Consider the following 24,740-nt stretch of genomic DNA (forward strand, 5'->3'; position numbering starts at 1 on the left):
ATGTACTACATATATATTTATATATCCATCCATTTTCTACCGCTTATTCCCTTCGGGGTCGCGGGGGGCACTGGAGCCTATCTCAGCTACAATCGGGCGGAAGGCGAGGTACACCCTGGACAAGTCGCCACCTCATCGCAGGGCCAACACAAATAGACAGACAACATTCACATTCACATTAACACACTAGGGCCAATTTTAGTGTTGCCAATCAACCTATCCCCAGGTGCATTTCTTTGGAGGTGGGAGGAAGCCGGAGTACCCGGAGAGGGAACCCACGCAGTCACGGGGAGAACATGCAAACTCCTCACAGAAAGATCCCGAGGCCGGGATTGAACTCACGACAACTCAGGACCTTCGTATTGTGAGGCAGACGCACTAACCCCTCTCTTCCACCGTGCTGCCCATATATATATATATATGTGTATATATATATATATATATATGTGTGTATATATATATATATATATATATACACACACACATATATATATATACATATATATATACATATATATATATATATATATATATATATATATATATATATATATACACACATACGTACATATATATATACATACATCCATTTTCTACCGCTTAGTCCCTTATACATACATATATAAATATATATATATATACATACACATTTATATGTATAGATAGAGAGCGATATTCAAATGTGTATATAATATATATGTATATATAGAGAGCGATATTCAAATGTGTATATGTACACACACACACAGTGCATATATAATCAGAGTATGTGTTATGAAAGGTCCATGCAGACAATGTATTGTCCTCCACACTGAAAGGTTTATTTCACCTGCACGTTGCATACATTGTATTCTTCACGTATTATCAGTGGAGGCTGAAAGTAATCGAAAAGAGCGCACAGGATTCCCTCCTCCAAGTGACGTGATGACAGCATGACGGTGACGACCAACAACGTCTTCCCAAGTTCAGTCAATGGTCGTTTATGTCACGTGTTAGTGTGCACAGGTGGGACACTGGATATGCCATGTCAGTGTCGAGTCTTCGAAAGCAGGGTCATGTGACCCACAACAAGAAGGGGAGGGGATGCAGCAGACTATCCGTGTGGGATGAGTAGAATCGCGCTCCCTTGTGGTCACTGTGATGTTTGAAGCTCATGCTTGTTAGCTGGGGTGAATATTAATAGACAAGTTCAGTGTGCAGCCAGCAGGGGGCCACACTGGACTTCCTGATTATCAACTTTCATATAGATTTGTTTTAATAATATATTTATAGAATTCTCTTTCCCATTCCCTCGTCTGGCTACTTTTATTCGACGTACACAACATGGAGGGGCGGCGTCACAGAAGCTGAAATGACGAAATCACTGAGGAATAAAAACAAAAATAAAACCAAGAAGCCAAAAAAGAACCGCAGTCTTGGTTACGTCGGTGCTTCCGGGAAAGGGCGGGGCCGTGTCATCAAAGGGGCGGGGCGGGCGGCTCTTTTTTGGCCGGCGTCGTTTTCGTAGCCATTTTGGCCGTCTTAGCAGGCGGCGCCGTCTCTTTGAGGTTGAGGTTCTCCAGGGCCACGTCCAGCGTCATGACCTCCACACATCCCATGGACTGGAAGTCGGCGAAGTTCCGCAACGAGCCGGGACAGTCATTCTCGTCCTCAGAGGAGGAGGCGTCGTCGGGCAGCAGCGTGGACAGCAGCAGCTCTGTCACAAACAAGCTCCTGTCGGCCCACTGGGCCTCGCACAGCTGGCGCTCCACCTCCGACAGCCGCGGTTCACTCAACCTGCGGGGGAACAACAAAGCCTGTTAAAAGTTGACCAAACAAGTTAACCCTTGTGCAAGTCTAAGGTTGGTTACACACACTTACTCTTAGGACCCGCTATTAAAGTGTCCTAAGTCAACAATTGTATTTATTTTTATATATATATATATATATATATATATATACACAATACGAAGGTCCTGAGTAGTCTTGGGTTCAATCCCGGGCTCGGGATCCTTCTGTGTGGAGTTTGCATGTCCTCCCCGTGACTGCGTGGGTTCCCTCCGGGTACTCCGGCTTCCTCCCACTTCCAAAGACATGCACCTGGGGATAGGTTGATTGGCAACACTAAATTGGCCCTAGTTTGTGAATGTGAGTGTTGTCTGTCTATCTGTGTTGGCCCTGCGATGAGTTGGCGACTTGTCCAGGGTGCACCCCGCCTCCCGCCCGATTGTAGCTGAGATAGGCTCCAGCGCCCCCCCGCGACCCCAAAAGGGAATAAGCGGTAGAAAATGGATGGATGGATGGATGGATGGATGGAGATATATATATATATATATATATATATATATATATATTATATTTATTTATTAGGGGTGTAACGGTATGTGTATTTGTATTGAACCGTTTCAGTACGGGGGGTTCGGTTCGGTGGTGTACCGAACGAGTTTCCACACGAACATATTAAGCTAAGCTAAAGCTTAACAAGCTGCTCTGCTTCTTTCTGCCTGTCTCTGTCAGTACACAGCACCCAGCATTGTCCCACCCACACAACCATGTGATTGGTTACATACAGAGCTGTAACAGCCAATCAGCAGTGCGTATTCAGAGCGCATGTAGTCAGTGCTTAGCGTTTAGCAGGTAAGCATCAGGCTGCGGACTCTCCCGAAATTATAATAAACACCTCCCAGTCAACTACTAGTAACATCACTATGAGCCCGTTGACCTTCTAGAAATATAAAAGGCAGCTCAGCTCGCTCGCAGTCCTGGCTTGAGGTGAAGGCTAATTCGCTTTTAGCGTAACGTTAGCTCATTTTGCGGTGTGTGTGTGCGTGTTACGGACAGCAAAGCCCTGTCTGTTATTTCACTTTACCTTTTTCTGTGTTGATTGAGCTGTGTTGAAGCAGCAAAAAAGGACATTATGTTAAATGAAGAGTTTGTCTCTGATAGTTGATATAATAATGTAAGTGCATCATTAAGCCTACATGAACTCCATGGTGTTCAGGAATGAATAGTCTCTCCTATTGCTATTGTACCATTTTTTCAGCTATAGTTACATTAATCATTAGTAATGCAGCAGCCTAGTTTTGAATGGCAGGGTCCCTGCTATCACATGTTGATAAAAATATAACATTTACATAATAAAAATCAACTACAGGCTTACCAAATGCTGTAATAAATTAAGCATGATGAGCTGACTTGAAACTGTTTAATGTTGCACTTTGTATATGTAGAAGAAAAGTTTTGTCATTTTATTTAATCTGAGCAACAACTTGAGGCACTTTAATTTTGATAAACGTGGGCAGAATTATTATAGTGTTCCCAATGTTAAGTGAAGTGAAGTGAATTACATTTATATACCGCTTTTTCTCAAGTGACTCAAAGCGCTTTACATTGTGAAACCCAATATCTAAGTTGCATTCAAACCAGTGTGGGTGGTACTGGGAGCAGGTGGGTAAAGTGTCTTGCCCAAGGACACAACGGCAGTGACTAGGATGGCGGAAGCGGGGATCGAACCTGCAACCGAGCTATACCGCCCCATGTTAAAAGGATAAAGCCATTGTTTACAAATTTGGTAAATAAATAACCAAAAAAATTTATATTTTGTTGTTTTCTTACTGTACCGAAAATGAACCGAACCGTGACCTCTAAACCGAGGTACGTACCGAACCGAAATTTTTGTGTACCGTTACACCCCTAATATATATATATATATATATATATATATATATATATATATATATATAGATATATATATATATATATATACAGTATATATATATATCTCTCTCGGTATATTATATATATATATATATATATATATATATATATATATAATTTTTTAATTTTCAATGCTTGAAATCTTTTAACAACCTACGATCTATCTACCAATATAAGTTTTTTTTTAAATGTTTTATAGTCTTTTAGTAAAAAATAATGTTTTTTTTGTAATGGGGAAAAGGCAAAAACATTTAATATTTCTAAAAAGTAAGTTGCACGGTAGACTATTTGAGGTTGGGTAATTACAGACTTGAATAGGTCAAGAATTCATAACACTGATTTTGATACAGTACGCCTACTTAGCTAGAATGGGAGCAAAAGCAGACAGGACTTGGTTGAGTTTGAGTATTTTATATACGTTCATATATACAGTATATATATCTGCCATGTTGTGTATATAACTGCCTACAATAATTTTAATTTCATTTACGATATCAGTATATATAAAGAATTCAGGATAGACACGTAATCGATATCAATACAAAATGCATTCGTTGAAACGTTGGATATTTAATTTTTCTTCTTCGTCGGAAGAAAGCAGAAGTTGCAAAGCAAGGTTGGTTGCATGAACAAAGACGCTCGCTCTCCAGTAACAGAGCAACGCAGGAGGTGATCACTGATCAGTGTAAAAGGTAACTATATAGCTACATGGCCATCCTGTTGTCTCACAGTTGATTCTTTGCATGGAGTGAGAAGACAAAGTCAAAATGAAGAAATTGTGGATAAAACAGGAAAAGTCACAGAGGCAGTATGGCATTTTTTTTTAATTTAATTTAATTTTTTTAATAAAAAGGGACGGCATCATTCACAGACAATGTGGTCTGTGAATGATGCAAGGTGCTCGTCCCCACCAAGACACAGCTGTAGCTTCCTGGCACTAAACTTGCAGAAAATAGTTATTTTCAGGTTTCTATAAGTTTACATTTTCACACTATTTTGTTACACTTTATTAAACATTTATTACATATTCCTTATTTTTGCACCTTCATTTTAAGAGCGTATTGTTAAGTGTTCAATTTTATAATTTTGTTTTACATTAGTTGAGTGTTTTCCATGCTTGTGTTGACATTTCCTTTCTGCCTTGATAGCTGAGGGGAAGATAATCAGAGGAAATAATTATGTTTAGATTTAATGTATTTCTTTTCTGGTCTTTATTTTCAATAGGTAATAAAAATTATCAATAATTATCATTATCGGACAATATTAAACACTTACACCTTCATGACATTTTCAGACGTATTGTATTTTCCTAGTATTTCAGTGATTTAATGGGAGTTTAACTTATTTACGCTTATCAAAGCTCATGGTCATGGTTTTTTGGTGCCATCTGGTGGTTGAAAGGCACAATTACACAATATTTTATTGTTTTCACAGTTGCCCAGAATGAGATTCATTGGGTTTTCATGGAAAAAGGATAGTAATATACCAGGATGACAGTCTTTTTAAAATAGTTTAAATGGGAGTCATCCATCCATCCATTATCTACCACTTGTCCATTTCAGGGTCGCGGGGGGTGCTGGGGCCTATCTCAGCTGCATTCGGGCGGTAGGCGGGGTAACCCTGGACAAGTCCCCACAGTCAATGGGACCAAAATAGTTCTTCAGACAATAGACTTTGTATCCCAACAACTTTGCAATAAAAAAATAACGCCATTTCATTACAAAAATATTGTGGAAAAACTCCCTGGGCAAATTGGACCTTGCTGTTCAGTAACATGGCCACTGATTGGCTCAGCCTCAGACAGCTTTACTAACACTAGCATGCTACCTTTTTTTTTTTAACCTATTTTGGGCCTTAGGGTTGCACATTGGTTAATAAAAAAAAAAAAAAAAAAAAAATCAGGAGGTTACCTACAGCTACAGCTGTTAGTGCCATACTATACATTAAATATTTCAATCAAATCCCATCAAAAGCGACATGCTGGTATTCATACAATCCCAACTCTGCAGTCGTCACCTGGTGGCCCTACAAAGTAACTGCTGCATAATTTCTCTAAGAAGCAAGGTGTGAAACATTTGCCAACCTGCTGAGTAGAAACTGTGAGCTGTGCGCCGTGTGCTGCGTGTGGCCCTCTGAGGGGCCCGGGCTGGGACTGGGGTTGCTGTTGTGGTTGGCGCTCAGGTTGGGGTTGGTCCCAGCCGAGTTGGCGTTGAGGATGGCGTTGGCGCGGCCGCCCCCCCGCGTGGCGTTTCGCGCCGTCTCCAGCTGCTGTCGCGCCGCCTGAGCCTGCTGCCGCTCGAGCTGGAGTTGCATCTGGAGCTGCTGCAGCTGCGAGGCCGAGGGGCCCGAGCTGAGCTGGCCCCCCGCCGAGCGGCGTACGCCAGAAAGCTGGGATAAGAGCTCTGCAAGAAGAAGAATCAGATTAAAAGTTGTTTTTATTGTCCCGGACTAAAATGTTGGTTTTAAACCTTCAGATTGACAATCAATGAAACAATCTAATTTCATTGACAACCTGGTCTGGTGAAGATAATGTCCTTTAGTTTTAAAAAAAAAAATCAAAAAATAATTTAAAAACAAATTTTCTTGAACAAAAAATAAAATAAAATAAAATAAAAACAGTTACATAGAAACTAGTAATGAATAAAAAGGAGTAAAATTAACTGTTAAAGGTTAGTACTATTAGTGGACCAGCAGCACACACAATCATGTGTGCTTCACGGACTGTATCCCTTGCAGACTGTATCTGTAGGAACCAGAATATTAATAACAGAAGGAAACAACCCTTTTGTGTGAATGAGTGAGAATGGGGGAGGGAGGGTTTTTGGGTTGGTGCACTAAATAATGGTAAGTGTATCTTATGTTGATTTAATAATAATAATACAAAAAAAAAAAAAAAACCTTTAGCTTGACTTGTTGAAATATTCAGGTGCACACAATTATGTATTTCAGCATGTGGAGAATTAAATTAGAGAAAATCCAAAACAAGTTAAACATTTGTGTACGGTCGTAACTCGCCACATCATGCTTTAAATATTGCAGCTTTACTATATCGCAAAAAAATATAAATATATATATATTTTTTAATTAACAAAAGTACATACTTTAGTGTTTACTGTCAATTCGGTACTATAAGCAGCTACTTTTTTCCTACGCTTGGAACCCTGCGGCTTATAAAACGGTGTGGCTTATTGATGGATTTTTCTTCGCTGACGGTCCTAATGCAAATAGTTTAAAACAAGAAAAGGAAAAGGTGTGTTTGTGCTACGGCGCCATTTTTTGGACAAGTTCGCTCACTGCAGGTGCTGCATTGCCATCCTGTTTTAGACTGAGCCTTCAACCGGAAGTAGAAGCCCTGTTACGTCTTCTAACCGTCCATAGCGTTCCTACTGGTATGGATTCTTCATACCAAGCAACAAGCAACTTTTGTAAGTTTTACAATATAACTACAACAATTCTTACTTACTGAACCGTCCCATGTGTGATGTCTGTAGGAGTGTTTTCATGCATATTTGTACGTGCTGTTGGAATGTAATGAAGCTAGCGTCATTAGCATTAGCTAATATACTTATTAGTATTATTAACTTACAATGGCATTCTTTTTGTATTGTTTCAGTTTCACAAAGTCCTCAGTAAATTCACCAAAACGTCACCGTGGAGTTATTGAGTTAGCTCCGCAGCTAGTGGGTCCATGACAATTACTTCTGTTTTGTTTGATCAGCCGTTTTACTGCCATGTTACAGGCACTGTTTGGAAACAATTAAGGCAGGGCTGGGCAATATATCGATATATTGCGGGTTTGTCTCTGTGCGATATAGAAAATGACTATATCGTGATATTCGAGTATACATTCCCACGCAGTTGCTTTTAGCTGCGGGCATTACACTGCATGCGTTTCCCACTCTTTCTGGTCTCTCCTTCTCACAGAGACGTAAACCAAGCGCACCTTCTTACACACATCACGTGTGCAACGTCACACTCTTCCGCGGAGCAGACAGGTAGCAACATGGTAACGTTAGCTGTGATGCTAACGGTGAGGTGCGGGTGGTAATACGAGAGAGAGAAGGTGTGAATCTGGTAACAAATGGAGGAAGAATTAATTCCCAAGAAAAACAGCACGGGATGCATCGTCTGGCGGTGGTTTGGCTTCAAGCGGGAATACAAAAAGTAGCAGCACTGCTAATGTAGCATCATTTGAAAAGTCACCCGCTAGAGAATGAAGAGTGCTTGAAACTCCGCATGTCAACATCTCCGGCCGGTGCCACACCAACAAAATGCCGAAGCAACTATTTCCAGATCAACACCGTATGAAAAAAAAAAAGTAAACAGAAGGAGATAACGTCCGCAGGAACCTATTATGCAACTCATTTTTATTTGACAGTTATTGAAACATCTTGTGTGACATCATGCACAAAAGTGCACTTATAGCTTGTTTTAAAATGTCTCTGGCAATCTTGCACTTTCTCTTTTGAAATGACATGAATGTTTGTGCCACTGCTTAATAACTGTTCAATATATACACTTTTGGTAAATTGACTTAGTTGTGATTTCCCTCTCTGCATGAAAGTTAAAAAAATGAGCATATATTAATGCAGTATGAACAAGAATGTTTTAATGTAGACACAGAATCATCATACTGGTGTGATTATATGCATCAAGTGTTCATTCAAGGCTAAGGCAAAATATCCAGATATATATGGTGTATCGTGATATGGCCTAAACATATCGAGATATTAAAAAAAGGCCATATCGCCTAGCCCTAAATTAAGGTATGTAAATAAACATTTACTTACTGTATAAATAACTCATTTCACAACGTATATATCTGCGACTAATAGTCCAGTGCGGCTAATATATGGAAAAAAAATCTTCTAAAATTTAGTGGGTGGGGCTTATAACCCACTACACTATAGATTGGAAAACATGGGGTGTAAGAATATGAAAATTCCAGATCACAGCTATGACCAAAATGATCACACTTATAACCAAGTTTTTTTTTAAATATATAAATACAATAAATAAATAGCTACACACTATATTTTCTTGGCCAAAGAAATATGTTCTATAATAATGTTCTGGCTATTAAGGAGACATATTATTTTTATTTGAGTGTTTATATATGTTAATCTTCTTCCATTTTATTTTGTAAAAGTTTGTTGTCTTTATTTTTAAATAAATAAAATTCTGTGTGTTTGGTGCGTCACAGCCGGTTTATGTAACATCATACAAATTCACTTCCTGTTGACATATTGTTTCAAGTATGGATTGATCTGTACGTGCCTGTACGTTTAATGTACACAAATATCTTAGTTTACATAAGTTTAGAACAGTGAATGTCGTCTTTTAAAGACGATAGTATTCAAGATAGCTAGCGCTAGCTTGTTTCTCCACTAAATGGCCAGTGTACCGGTCCGTGACTTCATTCTTATCAAGGTTTACGATCATTTTAATATAAAACGAGGAGTTTTACCACGATTTATCATTAAACCGTCTTATACGTATTACGCTGCAGTATTTGTCTTATTTTCTATTTAGTTGCGGAGATCCATGAAGATATTCTCCAAGCTAGGCTATTGTTTCCGCGTTAAATGCGAACAATGCTAACAACTACACGGCGACTACCACCAAGATACTCAAGTTGACCAACTTTTTGATGCACTTCGTCTTCAACCCCTGCCTCGTCAATAACACCTCTCCACATTGGTGAGACTTTGACGTGAGCGATATCAAAAGACGAGCCATGAGAAGTATCGCCACTTAATGCTAAAGAGACGGCAATGCTAAGTGGAGATGTTGATGCAGCTCATCTTCACATGACATTGGTGAGATGACAGCTAAAACCCACTATGGAATGCTAACAACCCAGCTAACAATCAGAGCTGCGACTCTCATGCTGACCAAGATTTTACGAAAAAACTTATGCTCGTGGTTTAAGCACATGGAAGCCCAGGTCTAACTTAGAGGAATTATCCAGGATGTGATTAAATATTTTCACGTCGTGGCCGTGTTGTAGTGGCTGGGTGACGACCATAGCGACGATGCTTGGAGGATCCTCCATGCTACCTATAATCTACGGTTGAACACACTCAAAGCTACTATATTGGAGTGTAAAGGTGACTCTATGGCTGTGACTTCATGTGAATTATAATATTAATCAGACTTTGTGGACATTTCTTTACCAGGGTCAGGCCAAGAACCAATTAGATAAATTAATTAAACAAGGGACGACTGTAGTTAAAAATGCTCCCTGGAAAAAGAAGAGTTCATATCAATAACTAGATGAGGCAATTCCTAAAGGAATTGCGTATGAATGCTCCAATGCTGAAGTTGAACTGAAATGCTGATAGAATGTAAGAATAGTTTGAATGTTGAAGAGTTTGAATTTCCAGGGAAACCGGAATTTGGTTTGGAACCTGGGAAAGTGTTAGTTTGAATGTCCAGGATGAGTGGAATGTATTGATGTTGGAATGGTTTGAATAGGTTGAAAAATGTGGAAATGGTGGAAGTTTAAAAAATGGCCAGTTCATTTTGAATGGGGTAAATGTCCCTAAAAACTGGGAATTCTAGGAAATCCGGAAACATTTTTAGAATTGTTGAAGGAGAGCACACAATTCCTGAACAGGCTGAATATTTTGAAGTTGAAACGGTTTAAATTAGATGAAACATTTATGAGTTGTGGAATTTTTTTAAATGTCCCATTAACTTCAATAGGAATTTCATGAAAATTTGGGAATTCCGGGCAAAGCAGGACATTTTTTGAAAATGTTAAAAGACTTGAATGTTCTGAATGTTCTCATTCAGTTGGTGTTGGAATTTTTAAAAACGGTCGAGAAATGTTGAAGTAGTAACATTTTTAATTGAGAAATGGTATTACGGAATTCCTGGAATTTCGGGAAAACCGGGAATTTTTCCAGTTAAAAAAACAACTTAGTTTTTTGTCCTGATTAAGAGTAATGATTTGACGGTGGAACAGTTGAAGTGGGTTGAAAAATGTGGATGGAGTAGTCGACAGAAAAAAGGGTGGAAATAGGGTTTGGAAAACTGTGAATTCTGGGAATTCCTGACATTTTTTTGAACTTGTAAATATGATATTCTGGATGTGCATGATGAGTGGAATGTGTTGAAGGTGGAATGGTTTGAATCGGTTTAAAAATGTGGAAATGGTGGAAGTTTGAAAAATGGCCAATTCATTTTGAAAGGTGAAAAATGTCCCGGAAAACCTAGAATTCTGGGAATTTTTGGAATTTGTCAAGGGAAAGCCTGAACAGTTTGAAGTTGGAACGGTTGGAATCGGATGAAAAATGTGGAAGGTAGAGCGCACCAAAATCTGAAGAAGTAGAAGAATAGATAGATGAATTTTGGTGTAGAAAAGCATATGTGTGAATGCTTTGAAGCATTTACACAATAAACAAATTAACAGCATTGCTGCTTATGATCAAAGAATGTAAACTTGTGACTATGTCTGCAACTTGCTCAAAGTAACGGTTTTTAAACAGCAGCTAGCTTATGTACAACAACACATAAATGGTTGCAAACTTTAAATATGCAATGTTACTAACTAAACCAGGGGGTGTCAAACTCAAATACAGAGTGGGCTAAAATTTAAAACTGAACAAAGCCGCGGGCCAAGTTTGAACAAATTAACCTTTCAATAGGGACCCAAACAAGTTTTGCATTGAATATTGAACAAGCAAGGCTTATATAACTTTATAGTGACATGCAAAATCGAGTTTCAAACAATAATAATAATAATTAAAAAATATCAATGGCATATCAAATACAATTTAAATAAAAATGTAATGCCTCTTTTCTATTTGCAGCCTTCTGAGGTAAATATCAACATTAACTTTTTCCACAGGCTAATACATTTGAAAATAAAATAATGAATAAACCAACCATTCAGGACTTTAAACTGCTCAGTTTGCAACACTGATCTAATCTGATGTGCCCAAGCCAGATACCTGGCATCTTTTCTTGGATGCTAGTTTATTAATGTCGGGGCTCAGGCTTTGAGCTGACGCAACCTTCATTATCGAACGAAGGTGTTCATCAGTCATTATATCTCGTGTTCCACCCGGACCACAGTCTTGGGGGCGTCCTCTACGAGCTGTCGTCACATACGCATTTCATCCATTCTAACAATGTGCCGGCCCAGTCACAAGATTTGTGCTGCTTCTGTACGCACAAACATGTGAATGCAATGCATACTTAATCAACAGCAATACAGGCTACACTGAAGGTGACCGTATAAACAACTTTAACTCTGTTAGAAATTTACGCCACACTGTGAATCCACACCAAACAAGAATGACAAACACATTTCGGGAGAACATCCGCACCGTAACACAACATAAACACAACAGACAAATACCCAGAACCCTTTGCAGCACTAACTCTTCCGGGACGCTACAAAATACACACCCAGCTACCACCAAACCCCCCCCACCACACACACCTTGTAGCGTCCCGGAAGAGTTAGTGCTGCATAGGGTTCTGGGTATTTGTTCTGTTGTGTTTATGTTGTGTTACGGTGCGGATGTTCTCCCGAAATGTGTTTGTTATTCTTGTTTGGTGTGGATTCACAGTGTGGCATATATTTCTAACAGTGTTAAATTTGTTTATACAGCAACCCTCAGTGTAACCTGTATCGCTGTTGATTAAGTACGCATTGCATTCACTTGTGTGTGCGTGTAAAAGCTGCACATATGTGACTGGGCCAGCACTTGTTGGACTGGATGAAAAGCCGACGTGACAATTTTCGGGTGGGGCAGTGAAGTTTGGGAGTCTCCCGGGAGGGTTGGCAAGTATGAGAATTAGTGGTGAATGCGGTGTTACCGCGGCACCGTCGCTGTATATAATCGGCGGGCCAGCTCTAGTGTTAATTTGATATCGCCGCAGGGCCAGCTATAGTGTTAATTTGATATCGCCTCAAGGGCCAAGTGAAATTACACGGCGGGCCAAATTTGGCCTGCAGGCCAGAGTTTGACACCCATGAACTAAACTAACTACTTGATAGCCGTGCCAGCCAAACATGAAGCCTTGTTATGGCACAGCTGGCAAGGAAGGCAAACTCCAGCCGTTGAGGCAGATGAAAAGTGGGCGGGGCAGCTGCAAAGTGGCACACACCTGCAATGGGGTCCATGGCCTCCCGGCTGTAGTTGGAGCTCTGAGAAGTGTTCTGACTGGTCGAGAGCCCCCCGGTGGTGTTGCTGGTGAAGTGCATGTTGGACCGCCGAGCCCGAGGACCTCCCAGTCCACGCCCGGGGTGGAACATCCGCCGCACGTGTCGCACACCGCTCGACTCGTCGTGGGAGTCGGTGTTAAGGAAGGTAATCTCCAGCAGGGGTGTCCAAACTTTTTCCAGCGAGGGCCGCATAAATAAAAATTGAAGGATGCGGTAACCACCTTGACACATTTTGTACATTAAAGATACTAAAACCAATCAATGTATGCTAAACTTCTGAACACAACATTTATATCTTAGCTTTGTGTTATCAGTAACAAAGCATATTCTACGTCATTTTGCCCTAAATAAAGCATTTTCAAGCACAAAAATGGTCAAATGAAGCAAAAATATCAATACTACAGTAGTATTGGCCACTCCACGATACTAAAACAATCACGCTGCGCTTTTCAGTATCGTGGCCACTGATTGGCTTAGCCTCACTGCTAACATTAGCATGCAAACTTGTTTATCCAATTTTGCAGCCAAACACCTCAGAGTCAAATAACTAAGTATTTGACACATGCTAACATTTAGCATGCTAACTCTTTTTTGCCAATTTCGAAGCCAAACGCCTGAGAGAGATATAACTTAGTACTTGACACATGCTAACATTACCATGCTACCATGCTTGGTACTTGACACATGCTAACATTACCATGCTACCATGCTTGGTACTTGACACATGCTAACATTACCATGCTACCATGCTTGGTACTTGACACATGCTAACATTACCATGCTACCATGCTTGGTACTTGACACATGCGGTTAACTTTTTACAGCCAGACACCTCAGAGTCTATACCTTGGTACTTGACACATGGTAGCATGCTAACATTACCAAGCTAACTTTTTTAGCCAATTTCGCAGCCAAATGCCTCAGAGTCATATAACTCGGTACTTGACACATGCTAACTTTTTTAGCCAATTTTGCCACTGAAGTCATACAAATTGTTACTTGACACATGCTAACATTACCATGCTAACTTTTTTAGCCATTGTTACAGCCAAATGCCTCAGAGTCATATAACTTGGTACTTGACACATGATAACTTTTTTAGCCAATTTTGCAGCTGAACACCTTAGTCCTATAACTTGGTACTTTACACATGGCAACTGTTACCATGCTAACTTTTTTTTTGCCAATTTTGCAGCGGAACACCTCACATGCCAACTGTTACTATGTTAACTTATTTTTTTTTTAGCTAATTTTACATGCATACGCTTCGTAGTCAAAAAATTTGGTACATGACGCATTCTAACTGTTAGCATGCTAACGTTAGCATTTAAATTGGCTTACACATTTCAGCATTCACACGCAATTTCTCCTGAAACTGCATATTCTAGTTTTTTCGTGCAGTGTCCTATACTTTTTATAGCTTTGTGTTTGGAAATGAAGCAGAAAACATGATATAATCTACTTGCTACTTCTGCACATGTCTTGTAGCAGCCATTTGCACGGAACACAGTAGCGCGGCTATTTTCACTTTTTTTTTTTGGTTCTCCATCATAACACAATCTTTTGAAGTCATTTTTCCCACCGCGGCGTCTAATTCAAAGTGCTTCTATAAACACTGCAGTCCCCAGAGATCTCTGTGTGGATGACAACGCCAACACTTGCAAGGCTCACACACTCAAACCTGACACTAATGTGTCGTTCGCGAACAATTCGTTCGAACGAACGAATCTTTTGAGTGAACGTACTGAACCGAATCACTTCATGAACTGATTCGTTCCTTTCTCAGTTCAGTTGAGCTCCGCCGCGACCATGCCGGTATGAGTGGAACTGGCGCATTCTGTGACTCACTGAACCCTCGACGTCGGCGAACGAAGCAGCCAGCTATTCATCATGGGGGTGGGGGAAGGGACTGAGCGAACGATTCGTTCACCGCGGATTAACGACATGAATCACTCAGTGAACGACAGAATCAGGACTCGCGAACCTACTGACACAGAGAACTGACGTCACATTGAGGCTCTCGTTCAGTCACTGTGCGCGTCGTTCATTGGGTGCTGAGGGCTTGTGTCGTTCGCAAACTGACACACACCGAGACCTGCCGCTGGGGAAGCTGTTACTGACTGACTCATGATTCGCCGACCTGCACACAGAACTGCTGCAGCAGAAGTGATTCAGGTTCACGTACTGAACTGTGCTGACTGTGGCGCTGTGTCAGTCACTCACTGCCTGGTGTACTGCATGCACAGAGCTGTGTAGGGACTCGCGTTCACCCTATTTGCTGCTTCTCCCGCGAATGTCTGCACTGTACTGTACTACGCACGCCCCCCCTCCCCTCCTATTTTTGGGGGGGGGGGGGGGGGGGGGGGGGGGGGGAATTCGGTGAACGAATTTTTTGAACGACTCAATTTAAGGAACTGATTCTAGTGATTCAGTACAGTCAAAAGAACTGCCGATCCCATCACTACCTGACACACGGAATGTGCTGCAGCACTTGAGAAAACTACCGCTGCAGGCTTTAAAAGACATCAAAAAATGGCAGTTGTCATTTTGCAAATAAAGATGCATGTTCGGATGTGATGCAGCAACTTTAAACAATGACATAGCTTGCTCCTCAAATCTATGTTGTGATGGAATTAAGTAGAGAAAACGGCCACCAATCAACATTGGACAATTTTCATGAAAAAGTATGTGATCACCATCGCCAATTAATGCCGATCATAAACACCATTCCCCCCTTCCTGACTATTTATTTTTAGTCATCCCGGCTGCGAAGCTAGCAGCTAACTGTGTGTCTGCGTACAAAGTGAGGTGCCGCTCCACTAAGCTAATAATATTCACCTCCATTATGGAAAATATACTGAATTTCTTATTATCCTAAGTATCCTTATGTTACAGCCAAACCCCTACATGGAATAAATTCATTTTTGTCCTCAAACTTCGACACCCAATACCTCATAATGACAATGTGATTGTTTTTTTGGAATTTTTTGCAAGCTGTCAATAGCGCTCACCTTATATACAGGTAAAAGCCAGTAAATTAGAATATTTTGAAAAACTTGATTTATTTCAGTAATTGCATTCAAAAGGTGTAACTTGTACATTATATTTATTCATTGCACACAGACTGATGCATTCAAATGTTTATTTCATTTAATTTTGATGATTTGAAGTGGCAACAAATGAAAATCCAAAATTCCGTGTGTCACAAAATTAGAATATTGTGTAAGGGTTAAATTTTGAAGACACCTGGTGCCACAAACTAATCAGCTGATTAACTCAAAACACCTGCAAAGGGCTTTAAATGGTCTCTCAGTCCAGTTCTGAAGCCTACACAAACATGGGGAAGACTTCAGATTTGACAGCTGTCCAAAAGGCAACCATCGACACATTGCACAAGGAGGGAAAGACACAAAAGGTTATTGCTGAAGAGGCTGGCTGTTCTCAGAGCTCTGTGTCCAAACACATTAATGGAGAGGCAAAGGGAAGGAAAAACTGTGGTCAGAAAAAGTGTACAAGCGATAGGGATCACCGCGCCCTGGTCAAGATTGGGAAAAAAAAACCATTCAAAAATGTGGGGGAGATTCAGAAGGAGTGGACAGCTGCTGGAGTCAGTGCTTCAAGATCCACCACCAAGAGACGCTTGAAAGACATGGGTTTCAACTGCCGCATACCTCGTGTCAAGCCACTGTTGACCAAGAAACAGCGCGAAAAGCGTCTCACCTGGGCTAAGGAAAAAAAGAGCTGGACTGCTGCTGAGTGGTCCAAAGTCATGTTTTCTAACGAAAGCAAATTTTGCATTTCCTTTGGAAATCTAGGTCCCAGAGTCTGGAGGAAGACAGGAGAGGCACAGGATCCACGTTGCCTGAAGTCTAGTGTAAAGTTTCCACCATCAGTGATGGTTTGGGGTGCCATGTCATCTGCTGGTGTCGGTCCACTCTGTTTCCTGAGATCCAGGGTCAACGCAGCCGTCTACCAGCAAGTTTTAGAGCACTTCATGCTTCCTGCTGCTGACCTGCTCTATGGAGATGGAGATTTCAAGTTCCAACAGGACTTGGCGCCTGCACACAGCGCAAAATCTACCCGTGCCTGGTTTACGGACCATGGTATTTCTGTTCTAAATTGGCCCGCCAACTCCCCTGACCTTAGCCCCATAGAAAATCTGTGGGGTATTGTGAAAAGGAAGATGCAGAATGCCAGACCCAAAAACGCAGAAGAGTTGAAGGCCACTATCAGAGCAACCTGGGCTCTCATAACACCTGAGCAGTGCCAGAAACTCTTCGACTCCATGCTACGCCGCATTAACGCAGTAATTGAGGCAAAAGGAGCTCCAACCAAGTATTGAGTATTGTACATGCTCATATTTTTCATTTTCATACTTTTCAGTTGGCCAACATTTCTAAAAATCCCTTTTTTGTATTAGCCTTAAAAGTAATATTCTAATTTTGTGACACACGGAATTTTGGATTTTCATTTGTTGCCACTTCAAATCATCAAAATTAAATGAAATAAACATTTGAATGCATCAGTCTGTGTGCAATGAATAAATATAATGTACAAGTTACACCTTTTGAATGCAATTACTGAAATAAATCAAGTTTTTCAAAATATTCTAATTTACTATAGAATATAGAATATAAACACATTGAAACATTTACACTTAATACATGTGATAATAAGCCTAATATTCCATCAAAGGTTCTTCTAGAATGAAAAGGATATCAAGTCTCTGGGTGCTCTGTGTTCAAGTGTGAGATGAGCAGCAAAATCGTCAGTCACGTGATTCGGGTCACCGCCTGGCAGCGCTGCACATATGGGACAGATCTGTGAGGCGAGAAGAAAGTTAGCGCATCAATAACATCTGCAGGTTCAGCTGTCGTCACACAATCATGGGAATTATAAGTGAAGGCGATCAGCTTATAGATGTATTTCTGTTGATGGATCACAACTTCTCAATCAATCAATCAATCAATGTTTATTTATATAGCCCTAAATCACAAGTGTCTCAAAGGGCTGCACAAGCCACAACGACATCCTCGGTACAAAGCCCACATAAGGGTAAGGAAAAACTCACCCCAGTGGGACGTCGATGTGAATGACTATGAGAAACCTTGGAGAGGACCGCATATGTGGGTAACCCCCCCCCCCCCCCCCCCCCCCCCCTCTAGGGGGGAGGGGGTTACTTCTCATTTACATTTGTTCAAAGGCCACAAAATTTCTCAGCAGACATTAAGTGGAGACATTGATACGATACTAAATTACATCCAGGACTGGTGGCCGAAACAGATATAAATCCACCAACAATTGTCAACAGCCATGGAACAGGAAGTAGGTTGCTAACAGTTGTAAAAACTTAAAGATGCCATGCAAATATATATATATTTTTTTAAAGTTTCTCAGTCTGTATGTAAAATATCAACACCAACCATTCATTTTATTACGTATTTTGTAGGATGGAATGTTAGAACAGGTTTGATCAAGTAGGATTTCCCCTAAACTGCCAAGATACCTGTGGTGGTGGGGGCGTGGTCACCATAACGTCAGAGTACTTTGCATAATTTGCTATGATTTTCTTGAAAAAGGCTCACAAAATGTGTACATACATTTCAATCAAATCTTTTATTATTAGTTTTAACTTTTTTTTATAGCTTTGCCATATTTTCAATTGTTGCTGCTTATTGTACAAAGTACTTTGACTAGATTTTTTCAAGTGTTTAGAGACTTTTAATGACTTTTTTTATAATTAAAAAAACTAGCAACAAATCGAGCATCTTCTTTTGGTGTTATTATGAAATGTATTCATGTTTAGAGAATCTACTTCTGTTCCTCCATGTTCCTGACTAAAGAGGCGGAAGCGAGCATGACGTCACACTTCTTAAATGCCGCCACCGTCCTCTTAATATTTGCACATTTTGAAGATGGCTGGCCGCGGGTATATCTGCAATATATATAAAAATCCCGTCCACATCACAGACATGCTGACAACGCTCCAAACAATGGCGTGCAGTTTTGTTTACATCCGGTTTTGGTTTCGGTGACCAAAGTCTTTTTTCGATGGTCATGTTTTCGGTACATCACTTGTGAATAGTGTGCAAATAATAGGATAATTAAATGGATGTTAAAGTATAAATTGATATACAGTACAGGCCAAAAATTTGGACACACCTCATTCAATGCGTTTTCTTTATTTTCATGACTATTTACATTGTAGATTGTCACTGAAAGCATCAAAACTATGAATGAACACATGTGGAGTTATGTCCTTAACAAAAAAAGGTGAAATAACTGAAAACATGTTTTGTATTCTAGTTTCTTCAAAATAGCCACCCTTTGCTCTGATTACTGCTTTGCACACTCTTGGCATTCTCTTGAGCTTCAAGAGGTAGTAACCTGAAATGGTTTTCACTTCACAGGTGTCATAGTTTTGATGCCTAGTCATGAAAATAAAGAAAACACATTGAAATGAGAGGAAGTGTAGTTGAGTGTCGGGGGAAGCGCGGACTCACAAGACGAAAGTGTTTGCACGGGGGGTAAAACCTGTTGGAATTGTGTCGTTGTTTATCATAAGATTGGTAATAAAAGTTCAAAATCACGTCCGACTTTAATTTGTTTTCAAGGTGTGGCGGTAATAAAAATGCTGTGGCGGCACGCCAAATTCAATGACATTAAGGGAAACCCTGTCAAGTCATATGTTATTGTGATCACAGGGGCTCTGCATGCTGGAGCGCTTGTATCGGCGCAGATTTTAGATGGAGGCTGATATAATTAACCGTAATAATATCTAATAATATTATTATTATTTAAAAAGTACCTTTCCAAGCATAACGTACGTAAAGCACTTAATACATTTAACAAAATTATTATTATAATTCCTAGACTTAAAATACTGGTCAAAACTGTCCAAAGATGTATTGCACCAATAAATGGGAGGATTTTTGCATTTTATTAATGAACATTTTATGAAATGTAATGTATGACACAATAAGAACACACTCTATTTTGGCAAAATAAGTGTATATGTAAAAAACGGAATTTCAAAAAGTTGAAACAGAAAAACTTAATTTTTTAGATTTTTAAATTGCTATTACTATTTTAAATTATTGTTGTTACTATTATTATTATTTTACTTGTTGTTTATATGTTCTTTTAAATTATATTTAAAGTTTCATCAGGTCAGTGTTTTTTTTCATACCTCCCTTCATTCCTTGACTAATTTCACTTGAACAAACCTTTTCTAACATTCAACACTACAAAATAATAAAAGCATGGATATACTATGTTTTGTGCTGATATCTTGTCGGATTATTATCGGTATCGGCCAACACTCAATGCTCCAGTATCGGTAACTTACAGGAAGTGAAAATGTTGTATTCAGCTGTACAGCCACTCACATCAAAGAGCAGTTTTCAGTAAAATTATGTTTCATAATTACGTTGATGTTTGGCAGCCAATTGGTGTGAAATTGTTTTATTATTTATTTAGGATACACTTAGTTTCTAATGTGCTGCCAAGCTACATTTGCTCAAATGTCCATTCTTAATGAGCAGCACAGCTCTCTCAAATGCTGCGTTTAATATGGAAGGCATATTTCCATATTTGCATCTATAGCGTGTGTCTATGAAAATGATCCTGTTTGACTTTAGTGTAACTTTCCACTGTTCATTCAGAAGATGACCTCAGAGGAGCCGTGTACACTCGTGACATAACAGCGTTTGCGATGATGGTGTGAGGAGAAAGGTGTTAGCGTGTACCAGTGACGTGCGGTGAGGTTCATGGCTGGTGAGGCACTGACTTCATCACAGTCAGATTTACAAACATATGAACCCTAAAAACTTTCTTATTCACCATTTGATTGGCAGCAGTTTTTTTTATTTTATTTTTTTTATTTTTTTTTATTTTTTTATTTTTTTATTTTTATTAAATCAACATAGAAAAAAACACACGATACACTTTCAACTAGTGCATCAACCCAGAAAAAAAAACAACCCCTCCCTCCCCTATTCACACTCACACACACCCACTCACACAAAAGGGGTTGTTTCTTTCTGCCAACAATATTCTGGTTTCCACAACATGGACAACACTTCTGCAAGGGACACAACACAGTCCCTGAAGCACACTTGATTGTTTGTGCTGCTGGTCCACTAACATTTTCATTTAATTACTATTTTTTCTTTCTTTTTTCTCCCTTATGTAATTATTTTTATATTGTTTACTTTCCTCTTTATCCAAGAAAATATTTATTTATCCTATCTATAAAAAAATAAAAATAAAATAAATAAATAAAAAAAGGAAAGAAAGGACCTTATCTTCACCAGACCTGGCTGTAAATGAAATTAGCTTCGTTTAAAGGTTGTTTTTTTTTTTTTTAAAACCAGGTCCAGTCCAGATAATGTCCAAGTCGGGTCCAGCAACACACACCTTCATTCATGTACACTGAGAAAACAAACAAACAAACAAACAAAAAAAAAAACAGAAAATTTTGGAACACAACAGATTGCATATAATCTATAAACAAAATTACATTTTAAAAACAAAAACAAAAAAAGTATTTACAGTCCATCTTATGTTCAGGTCACTAAAAGTTAGGGAATACAACAACAGATAGCATATAATCTATAAATAATTACACTTTCAACATAAGCCTTTGAGGACTTCCCATCTTTTTTTATGTTTTTTGGCATCATTATCGTTTTCAACCATGTAACTTTCTAAAGTTAAAAAATACTGAATAAATGTTTTAAAGAAAGTAATACTAAGTGAATATCTGTTTTTGGCCTTAAAAATAAACCTTTTACCGAGTACTATAATTAAATTGATTAAATCATGATTGTCAATGAACTCTCCCAAAATAACAGAAACCACATCAAGCTTCATAAACAAACCAATCCTTAAACACATTTTTTCAACTTCCACCCAAAAAGAAGACACAATATGACAATACCAAAACAAATGCAGGGTGGATTCAGACTCCTGACAACAAAATCGGCAGTCATCTGACTCTGTCATATTCCATAATTTTAACATTTTCCCCGTGGGTAAGAAGTTATAAATAATTCTAATTTGAAAATAACGATTTTGCACATCAATAGTAGTTTTATAGATTAGTTTGAATATGGCATCCCACGGCAACGGGCAGTCAAAAAAGTCCTCCCATTTTCCAAATGTGTTGTATGGGGCAGCCTTCAAAGATTTCTTTATTAAATAAAACTTATATATTTTTCTATTTATTTTAGTTCCTTTTTTCCAACTCGAATTTCTTATTAGAGGTTTACAAACTAATAATTTAGTAGTTCCATAATTAATTATTTGTTTCCATCTTTTCCCAATGACTCCAGTTAGTTGATTAAATGAAAAGCTTGAGCAAGCATCACCATACATAGTTATAAATTCTTCATACTTCATAATCTTACCATTCTCATTTATAATATCATTGACAAAAATGATTCCTCTTTCAAACATATTTTTCCAAAAGAAAGGCTTTCCATCTATTACAATATTAGAGTTCATCCATATTATCTGCTGCAAAATATCGTCTCTTTTTTCTGGCACATAAAATTGAAAACACCACCATGAGTGGATTGTTTCCTTTATGAACCCCGCCATGTTTCCCAGCAGACTCTCTACATAAGAAAAATGGGAGGGGATCACTTGTAAAAAAGGATACAATTTCTTTTGATAAAATACATGTTTTTTGTCCAACAGGACACTTGTGTACCACTCAGTGTTGAAATACATCTTTGGAACAATTGATGCTTTTAAAGACAGACACATAGCTTCAAGGTTGAGAAGTTTCAGGCCCCCATATTCATACTCATTGTACAAAACCTTTCTTTTAATCTTTTCTGGTTTGCCGTCCCAGACAAAATCGAAGACCCTCCGCTCACATATCTTAAAAAAGTTTTGTGATGGAGCTGGTAATGACAAAAACAAATAAATAAATTGAGGAACAATTAACAGTTGACAATAGATATTTTACCATACAAGGTTAAGGATTTCCCTTTCCATAATTGCATAATTTTGTCCAGCTTTCTTAGTCGATTATCATAATTTATTGAGCCTAGGTCTTCCAGATTCTCTGGGACAACAACACCAAGTATATTAACTGGACCATCTGTCCACAAAACAGGCACTTTGATTGGCAGCAGTTAACGGGTTATGTTTAAAAGCTCATACCAGCATTCTTCCCTGCTTGGCACTCAGCATCAAGGCTTGGAATTGGGGGTTAAATCACCAAAAATTATTCCCGGGCACGGCGCCACTGCTGCCCACTGCTCCCTCGCATCCCAGGGGGTGATCAAGGGATGGGTCAAATGCAGAGGACAAATTTCACCACACCTTGTGTGTGTGACAATCATTGGTACTTTAACTTAACTTTAACTTTACACATACAAACTGTAGCACACAAAAAAGCACATTTAATAAAAAAAAACGTTATTGTGGTCTTACCTTTATGTAATATATTGGGTTGGAGGCAATAACCAGGCGAGGTGATGAAGTACGTCTCTTTACTGTAGACTTCAGAACAGACTCAACACACTTGACGTCAGGTGCGCAACACAACGTAAATCGTTGGCCAACCAAAAAGTAACCCCAGTACGCTATAGCCAACATTCACCAGGAGATGGCAACAGACAAACATAGATCACTATTACATTCCTCCCCTTTTAGAAATGTAGAAGTTACTCAATAGAAATAAACAACCCAACCAAAAAATGCAGCAGCTCAATAAGAAGCCAAAAAGTGCAAAAACAATAATGTTCGTGTTGGAGGAGTTGTGAATGAATGAAATATGAAATCCGTGCTGCAGTCTGCAGGTGTACCTAATGTTGTGGCCCTGCAGTCATTCACAACTCCTCCAACACGAACATTATTGTTTTTGCACTTTTTGGCTTCTTCTTAAATAACTTTTTAAAATAGATTCAATCTTGCACGTGGAAAGTTTAAGTGTGGGCTTTAGTTGATATAACACTCCCGTCAGGGGGTGCATTCTACGGCGGGAGTGCATTCTCTACCACCAGGAGGCGGGATTATTGCGAGCCTCACACAGTGCGTCTTCGCAGCAGTTTTATGATTGCTCAGCACAAGAAATACGTTACACACATACAGTTGTTGACAAAATACACTGTACATTATATACCTCAGCTAACTAAACTATGGAAATGCATAATATAGTTCATATAGCAATACGGTCTCACTGCACAGCAGGCCAGCAGTTAGCCGAGTCCGCAATCCATGTTGAGGCACAACTGAGTGACGTGCCTCAACTGGCTGCTGATCACCGCACCGTCTCTTCTCAGTATTTGAACGGCAAATGTGAAAATTCAGCGATTTTGAATAAAAATAATCTAAAACTGGTGAAGTTAAATGGAAAATAACTTTATAATATAATCACTGGATACATTTAACAATTTAATTAATTTCTTTCTTTTTACATTTCTTTTCTTTCCATGATGGCAGGTGAGGCGGGGCCTCACCTGCCTCTAGTGACTGCACGTCACTGGCGTGTACGTACCACTTCGGTGGAGGTCTCAGTGTGCTCTGCAGCCACGTGCTCCTGCAGGGACATCTCCGTGTAGCCCATCCTGCCACAGTAGGGACACGTGAAGGCCTGTGGCTGCTCCACCGAGAACGCTTCTCCGCCGTAATACAGGTCTGCAACCAAGAGAGGGCGTCGTTTTCAGGGGCACTCGTTTTTTTTTTTATCAAAAAAAGTGTTACCGCCGAGGGCACGAGTAAAGAGAGAATGCCAAGAGTGTGCAAAGCAGTAATCAGAGCAAAGGGTGGCTATTTTGAAAAAACGATAATATAAAACATGTTTTCAGTTATTTCCACTTTTTTTGTTAAGTACATAACTCCATGTGTT

The 24,740-nt window shown here is 39.4% G+C and overlaps 1 protein-coding gene across 1 annotated transcript in view; it reads right to left on the reverse strand.

Annotated features, from left to right (window-relative positions):
- Positions 1-797: 797 nt before the first annotated feature.
- LOC133620381 (E3 ubiquitin-protein ligase KCMF1-like) overlaps positions 798-24,740 on the reverse strand; it is a 46,954-nt gene continuing 23,011 nt past the window's right edge. The window contains exons 3-7 of the mRNA XM_061981842.2: positions 24,390-24,529; positions 17,597-17,698; positions 12,820-13,000; positions 5,780-6,098; positions 798-1,776 (exon numbers count right to left, since the gene is read on the reverse strand). Coding sequence (XP_061837826.1) covers positions 1,458-1,776; positions 5,780-6,098; positions 12,820-13,000; positions 17,597-17,698; positions 24,390-24,529 — 1,061 coding nt within the window. The 3' untranslated portion in view covers positions 798-1,457. The remainder of the gene's footprint in view (positions 1,777-5,779; positions 6,099-12,819; positions 13,001-17,596; positions 17,699-24,389; positions 24,530-24,740) is intronic.

This window comes from Nerophis lumbriciformis, linkage group LG24, assembly GCF_033978685.3.
Source record: "Nerophis lumbriciformis linkage group LG24, RoL_Nlum_v2.1, whole genome shotgun sequence".
In the NCBI taxonomy this organism is placed as follows: domain Eukaryota; kingdom Metazoa; phylum Chordata; class Actinopteri; order Syngnathiformes; family Syngnathidae; genus Nerophis; species Nerophis lumbriciformis.